This window comes from Balearica regulorum, chromosome 6, assembly GCF_011004875.1.
Source record: "Balearica regulorum gibbericeps isolate bBalReg1 chromosome 6, bBalReg1.pri, whole genome shotgun sequence".
NCBI classification, from domain to species: domain Eukaryota; kingdom Metazoa; phylum Chordata; class Aves; order Gruiformes; family Gruidae; genus Balearica; species Balearica regulorum.
The window spans coordinates 36,964,648-36,988,568 of NC_046189.1; the positions used below are offsets into that span (position 1 = coordinate 36,964,648).

Sequence of the window (23,921 nt, forward strand, 5' to 3'; positions counted from 1 at the left end):
GTCAAATGTATGTATGTTTATGTTTATAATTTAAAATCTGGAGGTGAAAATGGACAAGTCCATTATTATTTTCTGTGAAAGGGCTTTTTGGGAAATATCCCCAAACTACTTTTTCCCACTAAAATGAGATCATGCACTTTTTATAAGATTCTCTACGATAACTTTGGGGGTACTCAGGAATACCAGATGCTGTGTTGTTTCCTCTGTTTTTGATAGCCTAATCAGCAAATGGCTTCCAGGACAGAATTATTGCTTAACATCTCAACAGCGAGTAAACTCCCTGTGCCGTCCGGCATGCGAGGTCCCGAGCACGCACCATTAAAGCAAGGCTCAGAGGTGCAAGAACATTACCTGCAGTTCCATTTAAAAATTTGGAAACTCATTGGAAGGAGTGTAGTCTACCTTGTTTCATATACTCATCGTACATTATTTATTTTCTTTCAAAGATGTTTTAACCTAATTTCCTAAGTGCACAGATGAAGTTTGAATACGTGCGGCACAAGGGAGGGAAAAAAGGAAAGGAAAGTTATGTTGCAGGCTAGCCAGTGTATTGGATTTCCTTTTGAACAGATATGGATTGAAGCCTTTCTTTTGCATGTAAGATACACAAATAAAGGAAATAATAGAACATAAGGTTAAAGCATGCATTAGTGCAATTAAAATAGCTCATATGCATATTTGAATAGTCCAGCAGTCCAGATAACAGTTATGAAATAAATACCGGTCATAGCAAACAGAAAATTAACTGAATAAATTGGGAATACAAACACAGACAACAGTTCTGGTTAGGTTGTGCTAACGGATTTTGTTTTGTGAAATTGCAGCTGAGTGCTCATCTGCAGTCAAAAAAAAGCAAATAAAATGTTAGGAATTGTTAAGAAATGAGCAGAGCACAAAATGCCAGACGTTATTATGGTCTGTCCCCATGGTGAGCTGCATTTTAAATATGGTGTTCAGGTCTGATCCCCCAGCTCAGAAAAAGATATCGTAAACGTGGAAAAGATGCAGAAAAAGGTGACAGGGATAACCAAATTTATAGAACTTTCATATAAAGAACAAGTGAATAGATTAGGTCTTTGGGAAAGACCTTGGGGGGGTAGGAGAGAAAAGTGCAAAATCCAAGGTGGCCTGGAAAGGTTGAACAGGGTACTGTTCACAGGAATCACCTTGGCTTTTGGAAGCACATCATCCATAACTTGCTGAGAGAGTATTCTGGACAGTACCCCTATATCGTTCCCATGTACTGCCAGACATCTGCTGTTGGTAGCTCTTGGAGATAGGGGAAGGACTTTTGGTCTGATATGGTAGAGCTGTTTGGGTGTAAAAATGTCAGAACAGATGAATGTCAGCTACCTGATTTTTTCCATCTCATTTCATCCAGCTGTTCATCCTGAGGTTGTAATATTTTCCCAACTATTCCATCTTTCCTGATATTTTGAAAATTACTTGGTTCAAATGGTGGTTTTGTAATGTCAAGGCAATGGTGTGTTTTTAGCTCTGAGCACAAAGCATGACTGCTACCATTCTGGATTTCCCTTTCCCTTAGAAAATACTGTGCAAAGCCTATAAAATATCCCAGAGTTTTACTGACTTAACATTTTTAAGAAAATGTTTCTAAATTTACATGACTTTATCTTCCATAGGAATTCTGAGGAACTTGACTACTATAAAACTAGAAAGATACTAGACCTTAACTATCACCTAACCCCAAATAGCTTTAAATAACTGTCTATATTCTACGGGAATGAGTCTTTGACTTTTTAATGATACAGATTTAGTATCCAGACTTTCCCTATCGAATGAACTTGGAGATAGAGAAATAAAACCAAGGATGACCAGAAATTTGGCTTAAATTCTTGTCTTTCTTCATTATTCAGGTCTAGATCTCTCAGAAAGAAGCACAACAACAATGCCCAGAGCAGAATTTTTTGTTAACTTCAACCCTGTTACCAAATGGAAAGGACGTGTTCCACCTTAGGGCACCCCAAGGAGCTCAAGAAGTACAACAGCTGCTCTCAGACAGTGCCATATGCACAGACCCTGGTGAATAAACCGAGCCCAGGGAAAAAACAGCATTTATTTCCTTGTCCAGTGGATGCAGCACCTTTGAAAGTTCAGGCCTGTGTTCCCATTGTAGAGTGCAGAACAAAGGCAGAACCACGAGTAATAGCTTTAAGGTGATGAACAACACTAACGAATATTTCAGAGCATTAGCCTCAAATGTTACAAAGGGCTGCGTTACATGTGCCACGTGTAATGCACTAGACAAAATATCAGAAACATTCTGAAAACAATCCTGTTTGGATTAGTTATGCATTATTAAAGTAGTAGGTTTTTATTCAGTTGGCATACTGAGCTGAAACCTCTACAGCTCTGTAAGTGTTATGACACTTCTGCAGTGCACTTTGGCAGGTGATAGGTGCTGTCCCGTAAAGCTGCTAGCAGTATACCATAGTAGTGCATTGGGTTTATGGTATATATCCTTGAAAAGGGCACTCAGAGCGGAAATTAGGTATTTAGTAACCTCCCTCATCACCAGAGGAACTCTTGGCTAAGTTTACTCCATAAATGCCAGCGAGCATCTACTGCAAGAGAATGTGCGGGAGAATCCAGTAGACTATGGTAGGCCTTATCTCCCCTGCTTATTTTTTATTACTGTGTAGGTGATGCTGACTATCTCCAAAAGGCTATCTCCAACAACTTCTGAAATGAAGTTTTTCAAGGCCTTGCCTGTTTAGCAGACTGGTCTTAACTTTAGGCCACCAATAAATGGTGATACTGCCTTTGTGCAGGAAGGTGAAAGAGCTCTACAAGCTGAGAACCTGGCCAGCTATAGCAAGGGGCATGGGAGCGATGCAGAGAGCCTTGAGGAACTACTTCATCTTACCTCATCTGCAGAGTAAGTACCTGCTGCCAGATGTAAGAGAAATAAGAATCTGCAATGCTTATTGCGTCAAAGCAAGATGGGCAAAAGCAAGGCCCTACTTTTTACAGACAGATGACAAAGTTGGTGATGGTGAAGGGAGTGATCTAAATGGAAATTGCTAAGAGCATCTGAACATATCTCAGTTTAGATGCCTGAATATAAGCCAAACACACTGACATCTAGCTACGTTCTTTCAAAAGAAGGTAGGAGGTTAGACCTGGTGATCCATCCTCAAAGGTCTCTTCCAGCCTGGACTCCTGTGAGCCTCTGATTCCTGAAGCAGGAAGCTAGAGAAGAGGAAGAGGACTTCCAACTAAATCACAACAGGGAGACTGAGGGGCTTGTCCAAAGGAATAAGAATATTACAGATATAAAATGTGGTATGATTTACTTCAGAAGAGGAATTAATTTTGGGGATGCAGGTATTTTTTTCCTACCAATCCTCCAAGCCTGATTTTGAACCTGCACAACTGGAAAAAAAAATAAATTACATTCTCTCACAAGATAAGTATCACTTGGCAAAATATTATCTTAGAGTATTTTCAGACACTCTTATTAAACAAAGGCCACATCCCCTCAAGCTCCACAGGTATTAAAACTTGCTACCGATGAGCTGTTTCTTTTATCTTGGTGAATTCCGATATCAAATAGGATGGTGACAACTGCCAACAGTGTCTGAGTCTGTCGACATTTTTGCTCACTTGCCACGGATGTTACATCGAAGCCCGACTATTTCGCAAATGCTGGTCTCACTAAGCTTTGATCACTTGTTCAGTTTCGCTGCCTCTTGCTCTTAGAGGGTGCTACTGTTTTAAGGGAAGTTGGTACAATCGTGGAGGCATTGTAAGGCGCTGATAGCTGAGGTTACGACAGGCCTTAATCCAAGGAATTATCCTCATCTTTCAGCTCCATCTGTCATGGTGAATCAGATGCATCTGACATGGGAAGAGACATCAACGGCTGGAGGTACAATGGGTGCTCTTCACACTCCTGGCCACGCTCCAGGAAGGTGCTCGCAGGTGCACCGAGGGGCTCGGGGTGAAGCAGAAGCAGGGAGCCGACAAGCTTATTACTGAGTCAGGTGACACGATCAGTGACACGAGACAAATAAAGGATGTTTGTGTATCGTGTCATCAAGCCCCAAGACAGAGGATGATGTTGGTAATAAAGTATTTCATCCTAAGGACTCTCCAGAGAGATTTTCAGTAATACCAGTAATTGAAGGAAACATCTCATCTTGCGAGACAGTAAAAGGCCGAGGTAGATTTATGTTTTAAGGACTATACTGATGGGCATGCTAAATATACTTATACACAAAGCAGCCATATGCCCATGTTCATAAATATTCATATGTACATTGGCCTGGTCTTTGAGGGGAGGCTATTCTGCGGTCAAACTGGCTTTGGGCTTCCTGGTACTAGGAGCTACTTGTTACTTTTCCAGCTCCAGGTATAAAACAGAGGTCATGGACAGAGTCTTTCATGCCAGGTAACCTTAAGTCTTTTAGAAGGGGCATTTCAGAAATGTGCAAACAAGCAAAAATTATAGCACCCAAGATTATAGTAACCTTTTCTTATGCATTTTGTAATACATGTCCAGGACTGCTCTGAGCTCAGAGGGTTGCAGTCTTGCTGGGGGCTTTACACCCCCATGAAGCCTTGCTTACAGCGAGGAATCCCTGCAAGGTCCTCTGCGGTGCATCACGGCTGAGAGCCCCCTACGCTGGTCTGCTCTGTGCTCAGAGCACGAGAAACCATATGCGAAGAAGGAAATAGATGGTGCAAATACTTTTGCTTTGTGTAGTGAAAGGCCAATTAAGATATCAACTTATCAGAGGGATTTCAACAAAAGGTGTAATTAGTGATAGCTAAGTCAGGGAATTCATTGTTTCAACAATGTGCATAATACTATTGTTTTATGAAGGTATTCTAAGCTGTCTAATAAATAACTCAATATATTGTGAAAACCCTTCTGCTGCTACACATTTCAGATGACAAATTCAGTTTTGTATTTAAGATATTAGATAGATATTTAAGAGTAATTTTTAAGGTAGTAGAACAATTATTTTTTCCTAGAATATGTGTGGTATAGAGAAATGGAGTTAATTTTACTCTTTCCCACAGAAGTTTTATATGTTTTCAAATGTAATGACTTCAGTAGAATGCATCTGGCCTTAAGCAAGGGTAAGCAAGATTGCAATCTGTCCCTGGTTTCAATAGATTAGATATTATCAAATAAATATGTCATTTTTGTAAGCAGAAAGAGCTTTGTCAAAGTTATAGAATGTTTGTCTATTGTTTTGAAATATAATTGTCTTTGAAAACCAGAATGATCCCAGCTAGAAAAATCTCCAAATTTATAATAAAAAAATAATTTTTACTTTAGAGAGTTACTAGATTTGAAGTTTGAAAATAATTTGAAAGAGGGATTTCCTCCTTACCTTCACATGTAATTCCATCACCACTGTATCCAGCGGGACAAGGCCCACATTTAAATCCTCCATCTTCAGCCGGCTCGCACTGCACACCAGTAAAGCACGGCATATTAGCGCAAACAACTTTCTGATGCGTCCCACCGCTGTTTTTTGGCAGTTCCACACGATCCATCGCCGTGTTGTACATCCTTCTGGCCACTGTGGTCTGTGTTGGAAGCCTTGCTTGGGAAGCAGACCCTGCTGGGACGCCACCACTCCGGAGAGCTGCATCAAGGGAAGAACCTATTAAATGGAAAGGGGAGGTGAGGCGTGTTGCCAAAGGAGATGCTCTCTGCTGCTCCATTGGGAAATCTTGGGATGGTTTAGTCTTCAAGACTGTGACTCGACCGGGCCATTTCCTGGGAGAATAGCTGTACTTGGAACGAGTTTGCTGAACAGCATGTGGCCTTGCAAAGAATGAACTTGCATTTGTGTTGCGATGAGAAGGAAAGGTGGGGGTTGTAGCTGGTTTGTATTGTTTAAAATGGAGAGGGGTATGGGTTGTCACACTGACAGTTGCAGCTCTGAGGTCTGGCTCCTCATACAGAAGGAAAGCGTGTGTATCACTTCTTTTTTCAAGAAAAGATTGTTTCTCAGGTGTTGTGGACTCCATATCAGGTTTTTTTAATGATGTCTGAGTTTGGGAAGTCTTACTTTTCATTGTAAGGGATGGAGTGTTAATGACTGCAGTGTTTCTTTCCAAAAAATAGGTAGTTTCTTGTCGTGGAATTTGGGTTTGGGAAAGAAGGGAATGTATGTTCCTTGATGTGTTTAAAAACCCTTCCTGGTGAGAGCCTCTAGCATCTTCAATATTTCTTCCAGCAAAATCCACATGGCTTTGAGAAAATCTTGAAACTAGGGCAGAAGGAAGATATCTATTAGCCAGATTTGATGATGAACAAACAGCAGAACACCAATTCTAGAAGTAAAAGAGTTAATCCATCATTTATGCTAAAGGCATGTTTATGCTGGCTGGCATAGAAATGACAATGTGGTGGCTGCTATGGGTCACACCAGCACTGGATGCACAGGGAACTGCAATACCAAAACTCACCGGGTGGCAGTTCATGAACTAGATGAAATATATTTATGCTGGCTTAACATTGAGCGTAAGGTAGTAAGTGTCAGTGAAGGTCAGGCACTATTCTCTGAGGTGCAGCACCGGGCTTACAGGGGTTAAATTGCAGCGGGGCAAAACCACTTGCCATGCTGATTTACTGATTTTGGCTTACACAGGTCCATGAAGTTTTGGTACAGTGCCCCTTTCTGTGGTGCACCCTACAGTTCTTGACCACCTGAGCTAATATTTGTTTCTTATTAACTGTCTGCATTGCAATAGTGTGCTGGGAGATATTCTGCTAGACGGTACATAACGCAGAGACTTTGCATTCAAGCTCTTGCAGTCTAGGAGTAAGATGAGACATTGCAGTTTGGGACAGATAGATATTGGAGATGGAGAAATAAACAATGGTACGATGGTCTTTGGCAAGATCATGTCCTAGAGAGACTCTAGCCCCATCACACCAGTGTATGACTATGTAATGCTTTTGTAGTCCTTATGGCAAAGGAAAGTTTTAGGGAAGCATTTAAAAGAGACAAATGGAAAAGCTTTGTTAATGCTGTGAGCAGCTCCCTCCAGACGTGAGGGGCAGCATGTAAGAGAGACTGCTGGTTTGTAACTGTCACCCACTCGTTACAAAGCCAGCCACCTTTTCAGTTGTGTAAGGAGGGATGATAGATGGGGAGAGGGTAGTCTGTGAAGGGCCTTGAAAGTGGAGACGAGTAGTTTGAATCAATACTTTCAGGAAGATTAATGGCCATCTGCTGACTCTAATGAATGGAAGAAGCTATTTTTAACCGGTTCTGGCATACTCACTCCATAGGAAATGGAATATATTGGATCCTGAACAAAAAACCTCACTTGGTTCTAGGGTTAACCCCATGCAGGATGTACCTCTTCCTTTAAATATAAATATTAATCACTTGCCTAAAACTCCTATTGATGTAGAAATCAGCCATAGTTAGCGAGGAAAGAGATTAAGATGTTTGGCAAAGGTCAAAATGAAAGTTAGAGCATTGACTAGGTCAAAGCAAATCCTGGCATCCAAAGTTCCATTTATTTGGCTGATAAACAGTGTCATTTTACTGGTGGCTGATGAGCTTTTATTGCCCTCAAGCGTAATGGTTTGGAGTTTTGCAATGGTACTGGATCAAGCTATGGACATCAGTAGGTAAACACATGGTATTTAGTAGACGAGAAGGTAAATAGATGGATTTTACTGTCCAAAGTAAGGCTGATGAATGATGAGGAACACAGAATAGAAGAAAAGAGGTGGTGAAGCAGGGAGGACATCAGCAAAAAGAGCATGAGAGGATAGGAGAAGTCAAAGGATTTTTAAAAATGAATGAGAGGAAGATGAAAGAAATATCCCCATAGAAAGTTATCAGTAATAGATGATCATTACTGCCTTTAGAAAATTTGATTCGGGGACCAGTAGTCAACAGGCATGGCAATGACCTCTCTGACAAATTTCCAAAATGAGCCCTGATTATAGCTTTGAGCTCCTTCCACTGTGTCATAATTAAATGGGTTTTCCTCCTAACTAAATTTTAGTAAACTAGTAAGGGATTCAGACTGACTACCTGAGAAAGGGAACTTGTTTATTTCTTTGTCAGATGATATAGGTGATATACCCATCCTGCAAATAAGCTTCAGCCTTCCCTGTAAGGGGGAGCATACTGTTGGAATGTACCTATGATAATGCATTTTTTACATGTCAAATAATACTAGCAATAAAGAATAGTGATACATTTAGGCTGGTTGTTCAATATGATATATAATAATCAAGGTCCCTCATCCACTCTGTAGAGGCCACTCAACTTCATAAGATGTTGGCATCATTCAAGTGTGGCAACTAGAGTGTCCTCTCAGTTTTCATTATTTCAGATTTTTACTTATAGTGATAATGTGCATTTTAGTTAGGATTAGAATATGACTTATTTTTTCTGGAATACCTGAAAATTTCTTTCTGCAGTATTCCAGATATCTAAATAAACTAAAACAAAGAAGTATACCAAAAGATTGCAGACTCAGTTGTCTGTAGTCAGCAGCTTTTTCAAATCCTGTATTACTTCAATTTATTTTCCTTGCAGTCGATCAATATCTTCAAATGTATAACCCATTATCAATGCAGAAGTGTGATTGCGTGAATCTGGTTTTCTCTGTGATGCCACTGTGTGATTACATATTGGACTGGATGAAAATAACAAAAAAATGACAAGGCAAAGTGCTCAAGGTTATATGACGGTACAAAAATACATTTTCACTACCTGTCACTATTTCTGCCTATACTAACAGGGAAATGTGCAGCAGCGGAACGATTGAGCTTATTTTTCACAGAGGTAGATAAGAGACCGAGAACCTGCTGCTTTGCTCCAGCTGTGCATGGCAGGAGCTCCATTCGAATCGATGGAGTTAGACCACTGCAAGCGCAGTGTAATGCCGGGATGGATCAGGCCCTGAGAAGATAGATTCCTCTGTTGTCCCCCTATTTGGGAAGATTAGAACAAAGGTGACAGAGGCCAGATTTCAGGGAAAGAAGTTTAACATCCCTCATCCAACCCAACACCAGGACACTTTCTGTCTATACAGTGCAGGAATTCCCCTACATGAGAACCGCCCCCCCAGCCTTCGGTTCGCCCAGTGTTTGAGGTATTTTGTGCTGCTTGCACTAAGCTCGTAAATCAGAACCGTCATAACCAGCCTCTGGGTCATGCTTGCCAATGCCATCGTGACGTTGTTAAGGCACAGCAAATTCTGATTTCTTCTCTCACCTGAATTGCACTTTATACTGAACTACTAGATATCTGTAGTTGAAGAGGATCATGTTCATCCTGAAGACAATAAAATGACTGTATAAGCTGGTGACAAAACAGCAGTTCACAAACAGAGCAGACGCTTGACAGTTTCTTAAACCCAGGGTGAGATATCAACACGGAAGCATAGAAAAGAAATTTAATATATTTTCTCTCTTCTGAGTTTCTGGCTCTCCCCCTCCCCGCCCCCGATTCACAAGCTTTCAGAAACAGGCTGCATTCAGACTTGATTCAGAGAAGTCACATCCCCTTCTGGCCACAGCCATTTCTGTTCCCAGAGAAGCAGCACACATGTCATACTCTGCCTTGGACAGGGTGGACCAGGTTGGTTACCATACTCCTCTGCGCTGTTCACCCAAATCTTTGCTGGTCTTAAACTTACACGCATCCACACCTTTCTTCCCAAGCCATGTGCCGTGGAGACAGCCCCATCCTGACCTACAACTAGCAGATGATGCCCCACACACTTGCTTAAGCTCCTTGTAGACATAACCAGGCATTACCTTTTCATTGCCATGCTTCTCTTTGCATCTGTTAGAGTTAGAAACCTAAGTTCTGGGTTACGTTTTTTAAATGTAAATGTAACTTTTTCATGTAATCACGAGGGAGACACTATACGCATCGCCGTGTAATCTCCAGTGCTGCTCTCTCCTTCAATCTAATAAAATACCACAAATCAGTCTACTCTTCAGGTGGAGACTGGCTCCTTCTCCTTAGCAAGATCCATCTGGCTGTGGTCTCTTCTGCCTGTCAGTTCAGACTATTATGGGCACCTTTAATTCTGATCAGGTTACAACTGCCTCAGAATTCTGTGAATATTTTAAGAATTCATCTCATTATTAACACAATTCAATAAATTTACAATTTGTGTAGTTTTAGAGCTATTAACATTTAGTAGTACATGCTGTGTAGCACATTTCTCATTCAGAAGAATGTCGACAGAGAAATGCTCTTTTGACATATTACACTATGTGGGTCATCATTTAAATTTTGAAATATCTACCAGCGCATAAATCTTATTTAAAATGTCAAGAGAGAATAGAAAAATTACACTGGTCTAAGAAGTCTTGTTAGCAGAATATTAGGGATCATCCCATTTCTCTCTCTCCTTTTCCACATTAATATTTTTTCTGTATTTACTAGGTAAGAAAGGGAAAACAGACCAGCTGTCAATAGGAAGCTCGAGGGAAATTCTGGTTTTCCATCAATTCTTAATCTGCTGTTTTATTTGATTAAATTCTGGCATAACTTTCTTCTCTAGTCAGAGTGTGTTTAATTCCTAAATCTTCTCTTTAGCCATCCAAGCATACCCTAATGTCTTCCCTCTCCCAAATATTCAGAAATATAGCTTTGATTATCCCTTCCTTCCCTTAAGCATCCAGAAGTTCCCCACACTCAGATGCTGGTTGAACTCCCCAGTTACCGACGTCCCTTCTCGTACAATTATGAGCAGTAACCCCCAGAATAAATTCCTCAGCTCCTTTAAGCGAGGTACAGCTTTGACTTCTCAAGTTTTACAAAGGATGTACTTCCAGGTGTATTTTTGTAGAAATAAAAGCATTTTAAAAACTCATTGAGATTGGGTTATTCATATAAACTTAGATAAGAGCTTAAATTTAGAGCTCATGATCCTTTACCTACTTTTTGTGTCAAAAATTGAAAAAAACCAAATGCATTATAATCCAGTTTAGGAACACACAACACACTGGAAGTAGGCATGGGCAAAAGTTAATCCCCACTGTGAAAAATGTGGAGATAGAGGATATGAGTAATAACTTTTATATAAGAGGTGCCCAGATCCGGAATTCGCAAATCAGAAAAAAGATGTGGAGGTGCGTGCGAGCCAGCAGCCGTACATAGCAGACAGGATGAACCAGCTGCGCTATGTAGTTTGTGGTGGGCTAACAGAGTGGGACGGCGGTGGACCTAGCGTGCCTTACAGCCAGACAGGTCAGCACCTGAGAGAAGCAGTCGCACGACTCTGTGTCCAGCTCTACAGGCACATTCAGTCGGAGTAATATCTGTGCTCTCAAACCACCGCTTCTGTGATGGGTAAATTTACTCACTTGTTGCTTTAACGATGAAATTAAAAGGTGAACATCCAGTTCTCTGTCCCTGACCCTGATAGAAAATGAGATTGTGTTACTACCTGGTGAGCAATTTTCTTCCCCTCCACCTACCAAAATCATGAGCCATAGGGAATATTCTATGGAGTCTGCATCACTCAGCCACTTCTGATTATAACTATTCCTCTGCTTCAGACTCTTTTGTTTGTCAAATGTGGCTGCAGCTGCACATAGACAATTCTGTAACATCATTCATAATTTGCAAAGCAAATTTGTTTTGTGTGTATGAAATACAAAATCATTCTGCTCTAACACAATGCTTATCGTGGAGGAGAAAACCTGGGATCTTCAGCCAGCTTACCTGCTAAATTTGTTATGAATCTCCCTGTATTCAGAGTAAATAAGTCCCACAAATGGAATGGGGTCAAGACTCTGTCATCAAGGACGTCCTTTTCCAGTTCTGGGATGCTGAAATCCCTTGTGAGTATATGAGAAAATATTATCTCAGGAAGAGATAGTGTGTTTGCTCATGGCACTTTAAAGGCCTTTTGTATTTGTTTGCATCAATGCTTAGTTCTTTTGCTTCTAGGTTTTCAGAGCAACATAATTGACATCTCAATTCATTAACTGATGTATTTAAACAAAATGGGTGTTCTGAGGTGCTTGATCAGGCAGCAAACAATTGGGAACATAGAGATGATATTACCAGCTACATGTCAGAACATTTTCAGACATATCTAATATATGTCAAGGAATACATAACATTAAAGATAATCCCTTTCATACTCAACAAATACCAAAACAATGCCTCAGAAAGATTTTGCTTAGGTGTAGCCCTTTCCCTGTGTGAAATATTTTTCTATGCATAAATCTTTTTCAATAGAAAGCATTATAATTTAGGGATTAAGAGAAAAAAAAAAAAAACAAACAACCCACCAAACCAAAAAACTTCAAGAGTTGGGACAATAATACTGCCTTAGTGTATATTCATTTAAGCCAGATTTCTCCATACGCTTTAAATGATCACCTCCTTTTTAGGTGTCCTGAGTAGATACTAGTAGTATCAGGCCATAAGATGGATTTCAAGAATGACACTCAAGTCTGAAAGTAACAAAACAGTTCCAAATATGAAACTTATTCTAATACATGGCACTTCCACATAACGCGTGTATCTGCTTTCCAAGGAGGTATCCATCAGCTTTTGGTTAGTACAATTCTTGGAACAGGGCATCATATGGAGGCAAAGTGCAAGAACGGTGCAAGAAGGCAATGACCACAATGATAGCTGTACAGAAAAATGGGCCTTTGTTGTGTTCGTTGTTTTTTTGGTTTGGGGTTTTTTTTTTTTTTAACTTTTATGATGGTTTCTGTAAGTTTTCAATAGAAATTTTAACGTCAAGGTCACAAGAGATAGTGTTTTTAACAATGGTGTAAGAATTACTGATTGCAAAGATATGAGCACACTCCCAAACAAGGATTTTTTTTTTCCCTTTTATCAATATTTTTCTTTATCAGTATCTTTTCTTTTTTTTTTTTTTTTTTTTTTTTAATTGTATATGGAGATTTATAAACCAGCTATGGTTTTACAAACACACAATGTTTTCTCAAACACTTCTCCTACATTCCGGTTTATTTCACAATTTATTTAAAAATTTCTCTCCTAGAGGTGGGAAAAACTCAGCATGTTTGATGTGCTCTAACCCCTTGCACAGGAGACTTGCTCCTCTTGCTCCTTTGTTACTAGATCTCTTTCTGTGCTCTTTACATTCCTTAGGTCTAACCCATTCTCTGCTGCAGTTTTTAGAAGTGCTCTTCCCGTGCTTTACTCTCAATACCCAGCTAACAAAAACAGGAAGCTAAGGAGAAGTATGGTTGAGTTTCAAAACACCACGGACCATCCACTTAACTCCCTCGTAACTCTTTTATTGTCCTTTCTTTCATTATGCTTTGTCCATCTTTCAGGTCTGAACTTTTACCTCTTCTCTTTGTGCTCTACCTTCTCCAGTTATTTGAGCCTATAACTGCATTATTTCAGCAGCTACAAAGACAGTATTAAGATAGAGTTTGTAAAACTAAATTATATTTTCTATTCAGGAGCTTGCAGTATACTTTACTTCTTCTCCATGCTGCAAGAGATGGAAAAATTAATAAAAACTGAGTTCTTATCTGATGATTCCTCATGGGCCTTCAGACTTTCTCATGGCTTGAACAGGTTGATAGATATATACAAAATAGGCTAAATCAAGACAGATCCTCTCTGAAGCATCCCCGTCTAATTCTCTGAAACATCTATGTAGAATCCTTTAGAACTGTAATAATAGATTATAAAGAAAGTTCATAACATTTCTTCAAAAGAAAATCCATAATATTTCTTCAAAGAAAAAAATAGCTTAAATTTGAATATTTTACTGAAATTCTGCTTTTATTCGATTCAAGATGTAAATGATCTAAAACTATAATTATGTTGTTTTGGGCTGTAAACACATAAAAATGAATTACTTTACATATGAAAGCCAAGAAACAATCTGAACTATGCCTTCCTGGAGACCAGTAATGAATCTATTTTAAAACCATATAAGCACATATAAATACTCTCAGTGAAATCATGGTTTTATGGAATTCTCCACAATTTCAACTGATTAGGTTGACAACTATCTATAGTTTCTTTCTAATACAGAAAACAAAAAGCAAGGAATTTGGATAGCAAGTTTTCAGATGGCATGTCAGAAAAGTTCTTAGTTCTGCTAATTTTTGTCTAGTTTAACCCAATGGTTTGTTTTCTCTGTTTCCAGCAGGTAAGCAATGATAAGCGCTGTGTCCATTTAGCTGTGGATAAAGCGCACGAGCAATGTGCATTGAATTCAGGTTACAGTTTAGAAGAGGAGTCGGCAACCCTAAACCCGAGCTTAGCAGCATTAGTGCAGAATTGGAAGCTTATCTTCCATCTAAACAACCTATGCTGTTAATGCAACACTTCCTGATGTATGGTTATTTAGCTATAGCTCACTGCTAGCGTAGGTGTCAACAACTCATGACAAAACTTACTTCTGCCCTTTGAAGACTATGGTAGCATGCTGGGGACAGTCATGTCATAAGACTTTATAACATTTGTTTTTTTCCTCTTTGAAAGAGTATTGGGATGAGCAAGTAGAGACATTTGATAGTGGCACTTCAGCTAGCAACAGTGTTGTGCTTAATCTTTTCCTCTCTTAGGCTCTGAGAAAGTATTAGGGAAATTATTGGTTTTGATGGAGCAAGAATTTTGAGGCAAGCCAACCCCCACTTAGGCATTCAACACTGTGATATAAATAGATGTGAAGAAGATAACAGGTCTCCTTTTTTGCATTCAAACAAATGTAAAGTGGAAGTTACGAACTAACAAGAGGCATTTGGGAGAGAAGGGAGGAAGAAGGCTTAAGGATTAAGCCCTTCTGTGAGGTATTACATTAGATTAAGAAGGATTTAAAATTTCATGAACCAATATTTTGATTCAAATCTGAGATTTTAAAGACAATATTCTATAAATACCATAAGCAACATGTGTTATCATGGAGAAACTCTTAGTGACAACCGTTATTTTTCAGTAATATAAAAGATTTATTAGCTGTTATACCACTTAGAGACCAGGGAGCTCTGGTGATGCTCTCCAGTGTGGGGTTCTGCCCCATTATGTCCTATAGAAATTTGAAAAAAACCAAAAGTATTTTGTATTTTTTCTTAATATATGAGACAAATTATCTTTGAGAAATCAAAGGTTGGACTAGATGGTCTTTCAAGGTGCCTTCAACCTGGGCTATTCTATGGTTCTATGAAATTCTTAATCTAATAAATGATCAGCATGAAAGATCATTCTCTCCTGCATCCCAGAGGATCCATAGTGTTAGCTATGGGCTGTTGCTCTGTCCCTTTGGAAATTAACTAGCTCTACACATGTGGCATGTAATTTTGGGGGCAAAATTCACATGGATTGACAATGACTATCACCTGATTCTGCAAGTAAGTTCAGTAAAATGGGTGCCACGACATCTGCAGGTACCTGTTCATCAACAACAGCAGGATGTTAAGGAACTAGTCCTAAATTTGTCCTGAGCGATGAAGAGTCTGTGCGTTTCACAACTATTTTTACCCCTGTACTGGGCTGTGCTTTGCATTGCTTATGAATCCTTTTTCTTCGGCTCCTGCTTTGGTTTTGCAGTTAGTGGCAAAACTCTTGTGTTGCTTTAATGGGGCCCAGATATTGGTCCAGTATAAGATACTTACAGTTTTAAAGGGCTTCTAAGTGCCTTTAACAAAACAGCAATCTTATCACATTTGTGGAAACAGGGTTAGCTCGCTTTAAAAGCTGTGCACTATTATAGCTAGATGATTAAATGAGCTTGGAAATTTTAAGAGGAGATAATCTTGCTCTCTGTTCTGTCAATGTAAAAAACTACAGGGCCTGTATCCTCCATAGATTATTTGTTGGAGACTGAGTTGTTATTATCACTTAAAAGTCATGATGGCACAGTGATTGCTTAAGCAAAAGGTGGCACATTCTTGGTAGGAGAGAAACGTAATCTGTATTTGATGTTCTGATTGAATGTAAATATTATTCATGGCATATAGCTGAGTCCTCTTCCCTAGTGGTTTTATGGCTTGGGCTTCATTGGTCTTCTATTGCTGAGCTACATCATTTCCTAAATACATCATCTGGATTGGAAGCACTTAACGAATTGTGGATTGACAGAGTATATGGATCAGTGAAGCTGGAAACCGTTTATCTTTTAAATTATCTAAACATATTCTTCCCACTGTGCCTACTTTAGTTGTTATGTTTGGGTCATAGCATATACCGTACAGGCCTCTGTTGATATTTTTCTGAAAATACTTAATATTTTATTAGCTATCCCTAACGAGGAGAAAACCGTCAGAAAGACTCTCAGATTCCCTTTCTATCTTGACAAGCAGGGGAGTGGATTTTCAGTGGCAATTACACACTCAGAGGGCAGGTAAGGGTCACAGCTTATGTCCCAAATGCCAGGCTGATCCTGGCCTCGTGCGAAGATTACCGGTATACCATTTGCAAAACTCTGTCTTTCATGAGTCCAAATGCATATGGGATGTCTTTGTGTGGCATTTCTAACCCCACTTCAGTTGCCATTTCATCACGTACCCCTTGAAGGAGACATCATTACATCATAAGTGGTCAGTCTGAAAAAAATGTAATTTTGTCCTGAAATACACAAACTGGAAACACCGAAATTTAGTTTAGGAAAGGGATCACAAACTTCTACCACCAATTCCAAAGATGAATTGTGGACAGCATTTCAATGACCTGAGTCAGAGTTAGGAGCTGAAAGCCACAGCATTGCGATACAACGCTTCCCGGTTTTGGAGCCCACGAGAATAGCTGAGAGCTATTACCACACAGAAGCAAATCAGAGTATTATTTACTGTTTATTTAGTATTTCTGGTACGCCTTCTTTGCAAGGATCTCAGACAACTTCATGGCTAGTGACTGCAGCATCAAAATATTCCTGTGTTCAAGTAAGCCTTGTAATCCATTGCATAAACCATGTCAAGACTGGTTAGTTACTCACTGTGAAGCACCCTCTGAATGCTGAAAAGTGTGTGCATTTTATCTACACCCATCGGTACATATAGATTTTGCATTTAAAAGTTCTGTGTGTGATGTGCCTACCTTAACAGGTTTTAGGAAGTGTCTTCCAGGAATAGTGCTCGGCTCACTCCATTAGGGTAATGCTATCCATTTAATGGAATCACTTATGATTTACACTGGTGTAAGCGGGACTGGAATCTGGGCCTTGATCTTCTTAATGCAAATTCATCAGATAGATACGAAATGAAAGGAGTCTATTGTGTTCTTCAGTCATCTCTTGAAGCAAAATCATTTGGTTGGTTCTGGGCAGTAAAAGGTCCCTGCTCCTGCAGTTAGCTAGCTCCAGAGATGAAACCTTGGGTTGGTGACCAAAGTTCTTACTGGAGTTATTTCTTTTTCATTGACAGTGATCAAATGAATGCTAATAATGAGAGCAGTGATTTCAAAGTTAAAAGTTAAGAATGCAAAATTTAAGATTAATATGTTCCTCTGGTGTTAGACTGAGCGCTATGTGTTTAAACACACACATTCTTTTCATTCAAAACATTTTATTCTCCTCTTAAATCCTTGATGCTGATCTGACAGTGGTGCAAATGAGAAGGTCACAGAGGTCTCTCTGTTGTAAAATCAAGATAGCTTCAGAAGCACAGTGCAGATACTGTAACAGTGTAAAGCACAGAGTATGTAAACATAACAAATAGCTGGCACATACAAAAGTATATCAAGTGCCAAATGTCCACAATACTGCAAATTAACTGCTATGGCAGGAGAGCTAGCGGTGGTGTTCAGAATGGAAAAGCAGAATTCGATTACAGAGATCATAAAATAATCCTCTGCCTTGATCTTCGGGCCCCTAAACCAGGAGAGGCAGAACGAGCTGGCTCTGAACAAACAATCTTTTATCGGTGATGGATGTGGCAACGCTTTGTCCAGTAAAATTGCTGATTTACTAATAGGAAAAAAATAAATCTTTTGTGATGACACCAACCTCTCTAACCTGCTAAAGAAAGTGCAAACAGATGGGTATCTCTGTGACTGTGAGTGATGAAACCAGGCTAGAGAAATACCGGTAGTGTCTGACGAGAACTAATATTGCAACCTGCAGTAACATCGCCAGCATCCCCCATTAGGATATATTCATTTTCTTTGTGCCAAGAACATGACCTATGATACTGCATGGTTTGATTTAATAGATCTGCCTCTTCTAGCAAAAAGGTAACAGATATTTTATACAAATGTGAAATGTGCCCAGGGAAGCCTGGACAGATTTAAATTCCGTAGACTTTCCCCTTTATTGCAATGCCAGCAAAATTAAGGGACTTTTGATCCTGCTAGTAAATTTTTTAAAGAATGTAGGATACCTGTTTTATGGATTTTGAAGGGAGAGAAATACTTTTTTGTTTCTGATACAAGAATGTATTTTAAAAAATAATTATTTCCCTTTATATATGAAACTCCATACTGGCTTTGACACTGGTGATGTTTTTCCTTAAGACTAATCTGACGCATTTCAAGAACAATTGCAACGAGGTCTGGTTGGTTGATTTAAACTGGTACAAACTACTGATATAAGCCAGGTAAAACACATAAGTGAGAACAGAATGAGGCCCTGCATTGTCGGCAGAGCAGGTAAATATAGCTCAGAAACTTATTTGTGGAGTGACACAGTTTGCAGTAAGTCAAGTACATAAAAAGATTAATACCTATCACATATCAATGCTGAGGAAATGGTACTTTGTTGATTATATATCAAAATTGAAGGGCTTTTGGGTGCAGCTCATCAAACACTGGTTTAGGATTTCAATTTTCTCCTGGCATATTTTTTTCTCCTCGGTAGTCTACAAAGGCAGTTGGGTAATTTTTGCGTTTTCTGTATGAAAAAGTACTTATCCCTTAATCCTTAAATCACAACAATTGAGCATAACTTCATGTGAAAAGCAGCCAATAAAAGTACAAAATAGGGATTAGCGAGAGTATTTTTAGATTAAAATTACTAGAGTTGGAAAGAGGTGGCACATAATCTCAGTACCTTCACAAGCACTGTAGCAAGCTGAAGAGGATTTGTTCTGTTTCATTTGAAGACTGATAGCGTAAGTTACATGGGCGAGAAGCTATTATTCTAACAGGGAGGATTTCACAATAATCATAATCCATGACTATACATAAATTTAGTTGAAAGTTCATTCTTTTTTGTCTGATATCTTTTAATCATCAATGCTATACAATACTTCTGCTTGGGCTAGCAAAGCGCATGGGAAAGAAAGTTAAACCGATCATTTTGGTCATAAATTAGGACACTCGTACAGCTGCAGCAATTGCTTTCATTTCTAAATATTAAAACAAATGACTACTCTCGTTTAACCTTGAGGCACAAGATTCTCATCGTTTATATTGTGATATAATTCACATGAGTGAATATAAGGTTCTGATGGAACAAAAAATAATTCCTCTTCATTTCCTCCCCAAAGTGCTCAAGCTGGTTGGATGGCCACATTTGCAGCATGAAGTCCCGGACTCAGTTTGCGTATTTGAGAGGCAAAAAGAAAAACAAACCCCCAGCCTCTGGTATTCAGCTCGCTTTTGAAACAAGTATGTATTCGTTCCAGATCCTGATACTTGGGATATTTCTTAAATCTTGCCTGGAGTTGCATATGACAGGTATGAATCTCAGTAAATGGCAACTACTGTCTACACTTCCCTTTTTAGAACATTCACAAATTTATTGGTTAATGTCTATTACATTACTACTACTACATAAGCATGATGTGTGTCTGATTTACTGTACCAATACCTACAGCTGGAAACTATCTGTTCTATTCAACAGCATTTAAATGACCTTTGGGGTGTATAACGTATATCCCATTATCCCATTAACGACGAGGTGCAGCTTTGGGCAGTAACAGAAATGTTACTTTATTTATATGTACAATGATTTTTTTTAATTTTTTTTTTTTTTTGGCTCATCTGCTTTTACAGCTTCACCAAGTTATAGAAGAGTCAATAGCTGACTTAGTGACTCTGACAGACTAAATAATGCTTTGTACATACTCATTGCTAGAGAAAGAAAAATGTTGGGTTTATTTTTGTGACTTTTAGGTTCAGAGAACTGGCTAAAATCAATTTATAGTTCAAAGAGATGGGTTGATACCTATGCTAAGTAGTAAAATTGCTTCCGCTTTGATAGTGTGCATTAAAATATAACACCAAGGTAACAGACATCGATTTGGATACAGAATGGCAAGTGAAGGTGGGTTTGTCAAATATAGGAGGTTGGGGAAAAATTTGACAGGTTTCAAGCCAGTCTGTCTTGAATACTTAAGAAAAAGATTTAGAAGAAAACCAAGGAATCTGACCTAGTAACTAGTGTTATTAGGGAATAAACATGAGTTCTCTTGGCAAATCACTCTGTGCAGTAAAAAGGGGACGACCATCCAGACTGTCCCTAGAGGACCATACAGTGAATTATGGGAATTTCATTGAGAGCAGGACCGGATGACTGATGAGTGGTTGCTATGCTATTGCCACTTTCTGCCTGAGGTCAGGACCCAGCTTTTATCATAGCAGAAGACCTCTTCTAATGATCAGTCCTCAGAGATTAATGGGACCAGGTGAGTTTCAGAGCTCTCTAAGGAAGATTATTGCTCAGGCTATGAACGATACTATTGAAATGCTTTAATTATCTGTTGTCTTTAGTTGTTGGTATAGTTTTTCTTGCATGACACTTTGTTTATCATCGTCGTCACAGGTCACCTTGAAGAACAGATGTCTTGCAGCAAAAGAATTAGGAAAGAAGGAAAGCAGAGTGATACTGGCGTGTCTCATGTTCTGATCTTACTGAGGAGGAAACGTGTTTTGAAATCCTGTGCCAGCGCTGTGGCAGAAATACAGATGTGGTGATTCGTACCATCTAGTAAGTCCTGTTGTGAAGAATTCTCCCTAGTGGCAAATGAGGTGGCTCATCTATTGAATTTTGACTCATAGAGCCAAGTATTCCTGAAATCAGACCTGCTAGCTGCTCGTCAGGTAAGAGCAAAAGCAAAAAGGCTTCCGTGTTCGATTCTAAAGTACATTGTACTGTAATGCCATGCTAGTTCTTATTTTCTTACAGCCTCTGTATGCAAAACCTTTTTAAAATTCTAAAAATTAGAAAGTACCTGGTCTGGGGACTTTGGCACAGATTCGACCATTTCCAAAAAACCCTACTGGGCATCGGCCGCAGACGTATCCAATGTAAGGGGGTTTCCGATCAAAACATAACACCCCGGGAAAACATGGCCTGTTGGCGCAGGTAGTAATATGTGACAGTGGTGCTGCGTGGCCTGAAAAAGAAGGGAGTTCAAGCGTGTTTATTTTTTATTTCTCAAATCAAACACATATATAAAATTAAGCAGTGACTGCCTGAGCCCAGCTAAAGCTTTGTAACTGCTTTTATTCTTTTAAAGTCTAATTAATGCAGAATGTTCCCCAAACTTGAGCCAAACATGAGAATGTCCTGTAGGCAAAGTGTAACAGAACAGCTGTTTCTCATTAAAGCAAGATTTATTAGTCCTCTAATTATATGTTTTCAAGTTTATTACTCAAAGTTGTTTGGCATTTATCATGGATAATATAGAAACTGTAATTTTCAGCATAACTGAAAGATTAACTGGATGAGAAACTGGGTGATTCAACATCCTTTTGGTCTTTCATAATTGGAAGGTAATCATCAAACCTTAGAGCACATATACCCTACCTTTAAAAATACAGTCAAGCACATATGTTTCTGATCTAGAAATCATCCTTAATGTGTCAAATATTATATGACAGGAGACTAATTATTGTAGAACTGCGTGCAAAATTTAACACTCTGGTAGTATATAATATTTTATCACTTATGATGTCACTGAATAGCAAGTGTATATGAACTGCCTGGGAAGTATTTAATAGTGTCAAGACAGAGAACAGATGATGAATAAAATCTTAATGATGGTTGTAGATCTTTTTTAATTGCCTCCAGTGAGGTCTCCATCTCGATTCTCAAGTATTTTCAGCATTATTCTTGCCCCTTGCCTACAGCATTATGATGGATACCTACCCATAAGAGGCGTGTTCTGGTTAGGTGTTGGCTGGCCTGCTACAGATTTACAAAAGAAGGTGAGAAAAAAAAAAATTTTTCTTTCACATATGACCCCACACAACAGACATGTCCAGTCTCAATTCTTCTGCTCCCCGCTTTGGCTAGAAAAATCAACTAAAAATGCAATACCCTTTAAAACTGGGCCAACTTAAGCAGCTTTTCCGTGTCTGGGAAAAGCGGCTGCCACAATCAGGTTCATACTTCAAGGGTCGATCTTTGCTTGTGCTCAAATCTCAGTCTTAATTCAGTGGCTGCCTGTCAAACGCTGAAATAAAATGTCCGCAGCACTTGGCGATGGCAAGTTGGCATAAGCTGTCATTCTTATCATCTTGCTTTCCATTGATCACTAAGATTTGGAGTGATTTTGTTCTGCCTCAGAAGCAATGAGATTTCTAGTTAAGCCTGACCACTCTGATTGCTATTGCTGTAACGGCTCTCTTCCCATGTAAAATTGTTTAGCAGCAATCCAGTCTGATTTACTGAGGGGTTTTTGGATTTTTAACTCTGTCTTTCTGTGATGTATTATAAACAGCTAGTTTATGGTTACTGTTAAGATGGTAAAATGTATGATTTCTGAATACATAAACTGCAGCAACCGAAAAAGATTTCACATCCTTGTATACCTACCGTGTCTATCACTTATGCTAAAATTCTTAATTACAGGAGAATCCTTTGCCTCTGAGGGTTGCACTAGCTGCTTAACCTCAGTCTTGTTCAAATCGCCTTTGCCATTGCCTTTTTCAGTGCTTAAAGTTTTTGTAGTGTCAGCAGCAAGCACAGCTGTGAAAAGAAAGCACAGAGACAAGGAAACAAGGTGTTAGGGCTTAGCTGTGATTGATGATAAAAAGCAACAGCAACAGCAAATCAGATAACCCGACATAAGTTTATTCTGGAAGCCAACCGTCAAGCAAATAAAGGCAAATCAGGTGAGTCAGCTGCTGACATGCAGCAAAGCTTCAACACAAATATAGAAACAATTACTATGCCCAAACTCACTGAACTTTGATTATCTGAGAGACGTACTTAGTATGCACAGTGATCTTTTATTGAGCTAAGGGCAGTGAGAAGGCTTCAGGTCCCCGCGTATCACACAGCATTGCTGCTTGGATGAAGATGCTGCACCACGCGCTGGGACTGAGCTCTGTCTGATTCCTGCCTCTCCTTGAAAGCTTCTGACTGAAAGCGGTGTGCACGTTTGTTGCCTTTGGGTGGTTCAGCTGCAAACTTTGTATGTGTCAAAATACCTGTACAGAGTGTACCATGGATGTAAAGAGGAAAACTGATTGGTGGAGAATCTAAAAATATTGATTTCTGCATAATTTTAAGAGAATTCTTGAATGAATTAGGGATGATAAAGTCTATGTGAACAATGCTGCAAGTTAAACAGCTATTGCCCTGGGTCTCTTGGGTATTCTGTGCTCTTAATAAAGCCAGAGACTGTGACTCTTTATATATATTAAACAATGCAATGAGCTATAGCCCGCTCTAAGAGCTGTAAAATTAATTCAGTTTTCTCTTCCTTCCTTCCTTCCAGAAGCCTTTATCCTTGCTTAAGCAAGGGAGGTATGAGTAGGTATGTTATGTCTGTATATCGGAACCACAAAGAATGATGTCTGCCCTATTTTGGGTGGACAAGGAAGCCATCAGGTTTATTCCTTCTAATAAATGTGCATTTTGGAAATAGGGAAATCTTTCTGTAATAAAAAATATATGGAAAGAAAGAAATTATTTTTTTTAAAAGGGCATTATTTTTTACATCTTTTCTTCATTGGACAAATTAGCTACAAAAATATGCATTAGTGAAACAGATGCAAAATCACTTTGAAATAACCAATGTGGCCAAATAACACAGAAAAGAAAACATT

At 39.1% G+C, this 23,921-nt stretch overlaps 1 protein-coding gene across 4 annotated transcripts in view; it reads right to left on the reverse strand.

Moving 5' to 3' along the window:
• LOC104639011 (von Willebrand factor D and EGF domain-containing protein) overlaps positions 1-23,921 on the reverse strand; it is a 186,380-nt gene that overhangs the window by 41,533 nt on the left and 120,926 nt on the right. For all 4 annotated transcript variants that reach the window (XR_012836185.1, XM_075757244.1, XM_075757245.1 and 1 more), the window contains exons 19-21: positions 22,684-22,836; positions 21,095-21,259; positions 5,367-6,254 (exon numbers count right to left, since the gene is read on the reverse strand). Coding sequence is in view for 3 of the 4 variants with exons in the window: in XM_075757244.1 (XP_075613359.1) it covers positions 5,367-6,254; positions 21,095-21,259; positions 22,684-22,836 (1,206 nt within the window). In the remaining variant the exon portion in view is untranslated. The remainder of the gene's footprint in view (positions 1-5,366; positions 6,255-21,094; positions 21,260-22,683; positions 22,837-23,921) is intronic.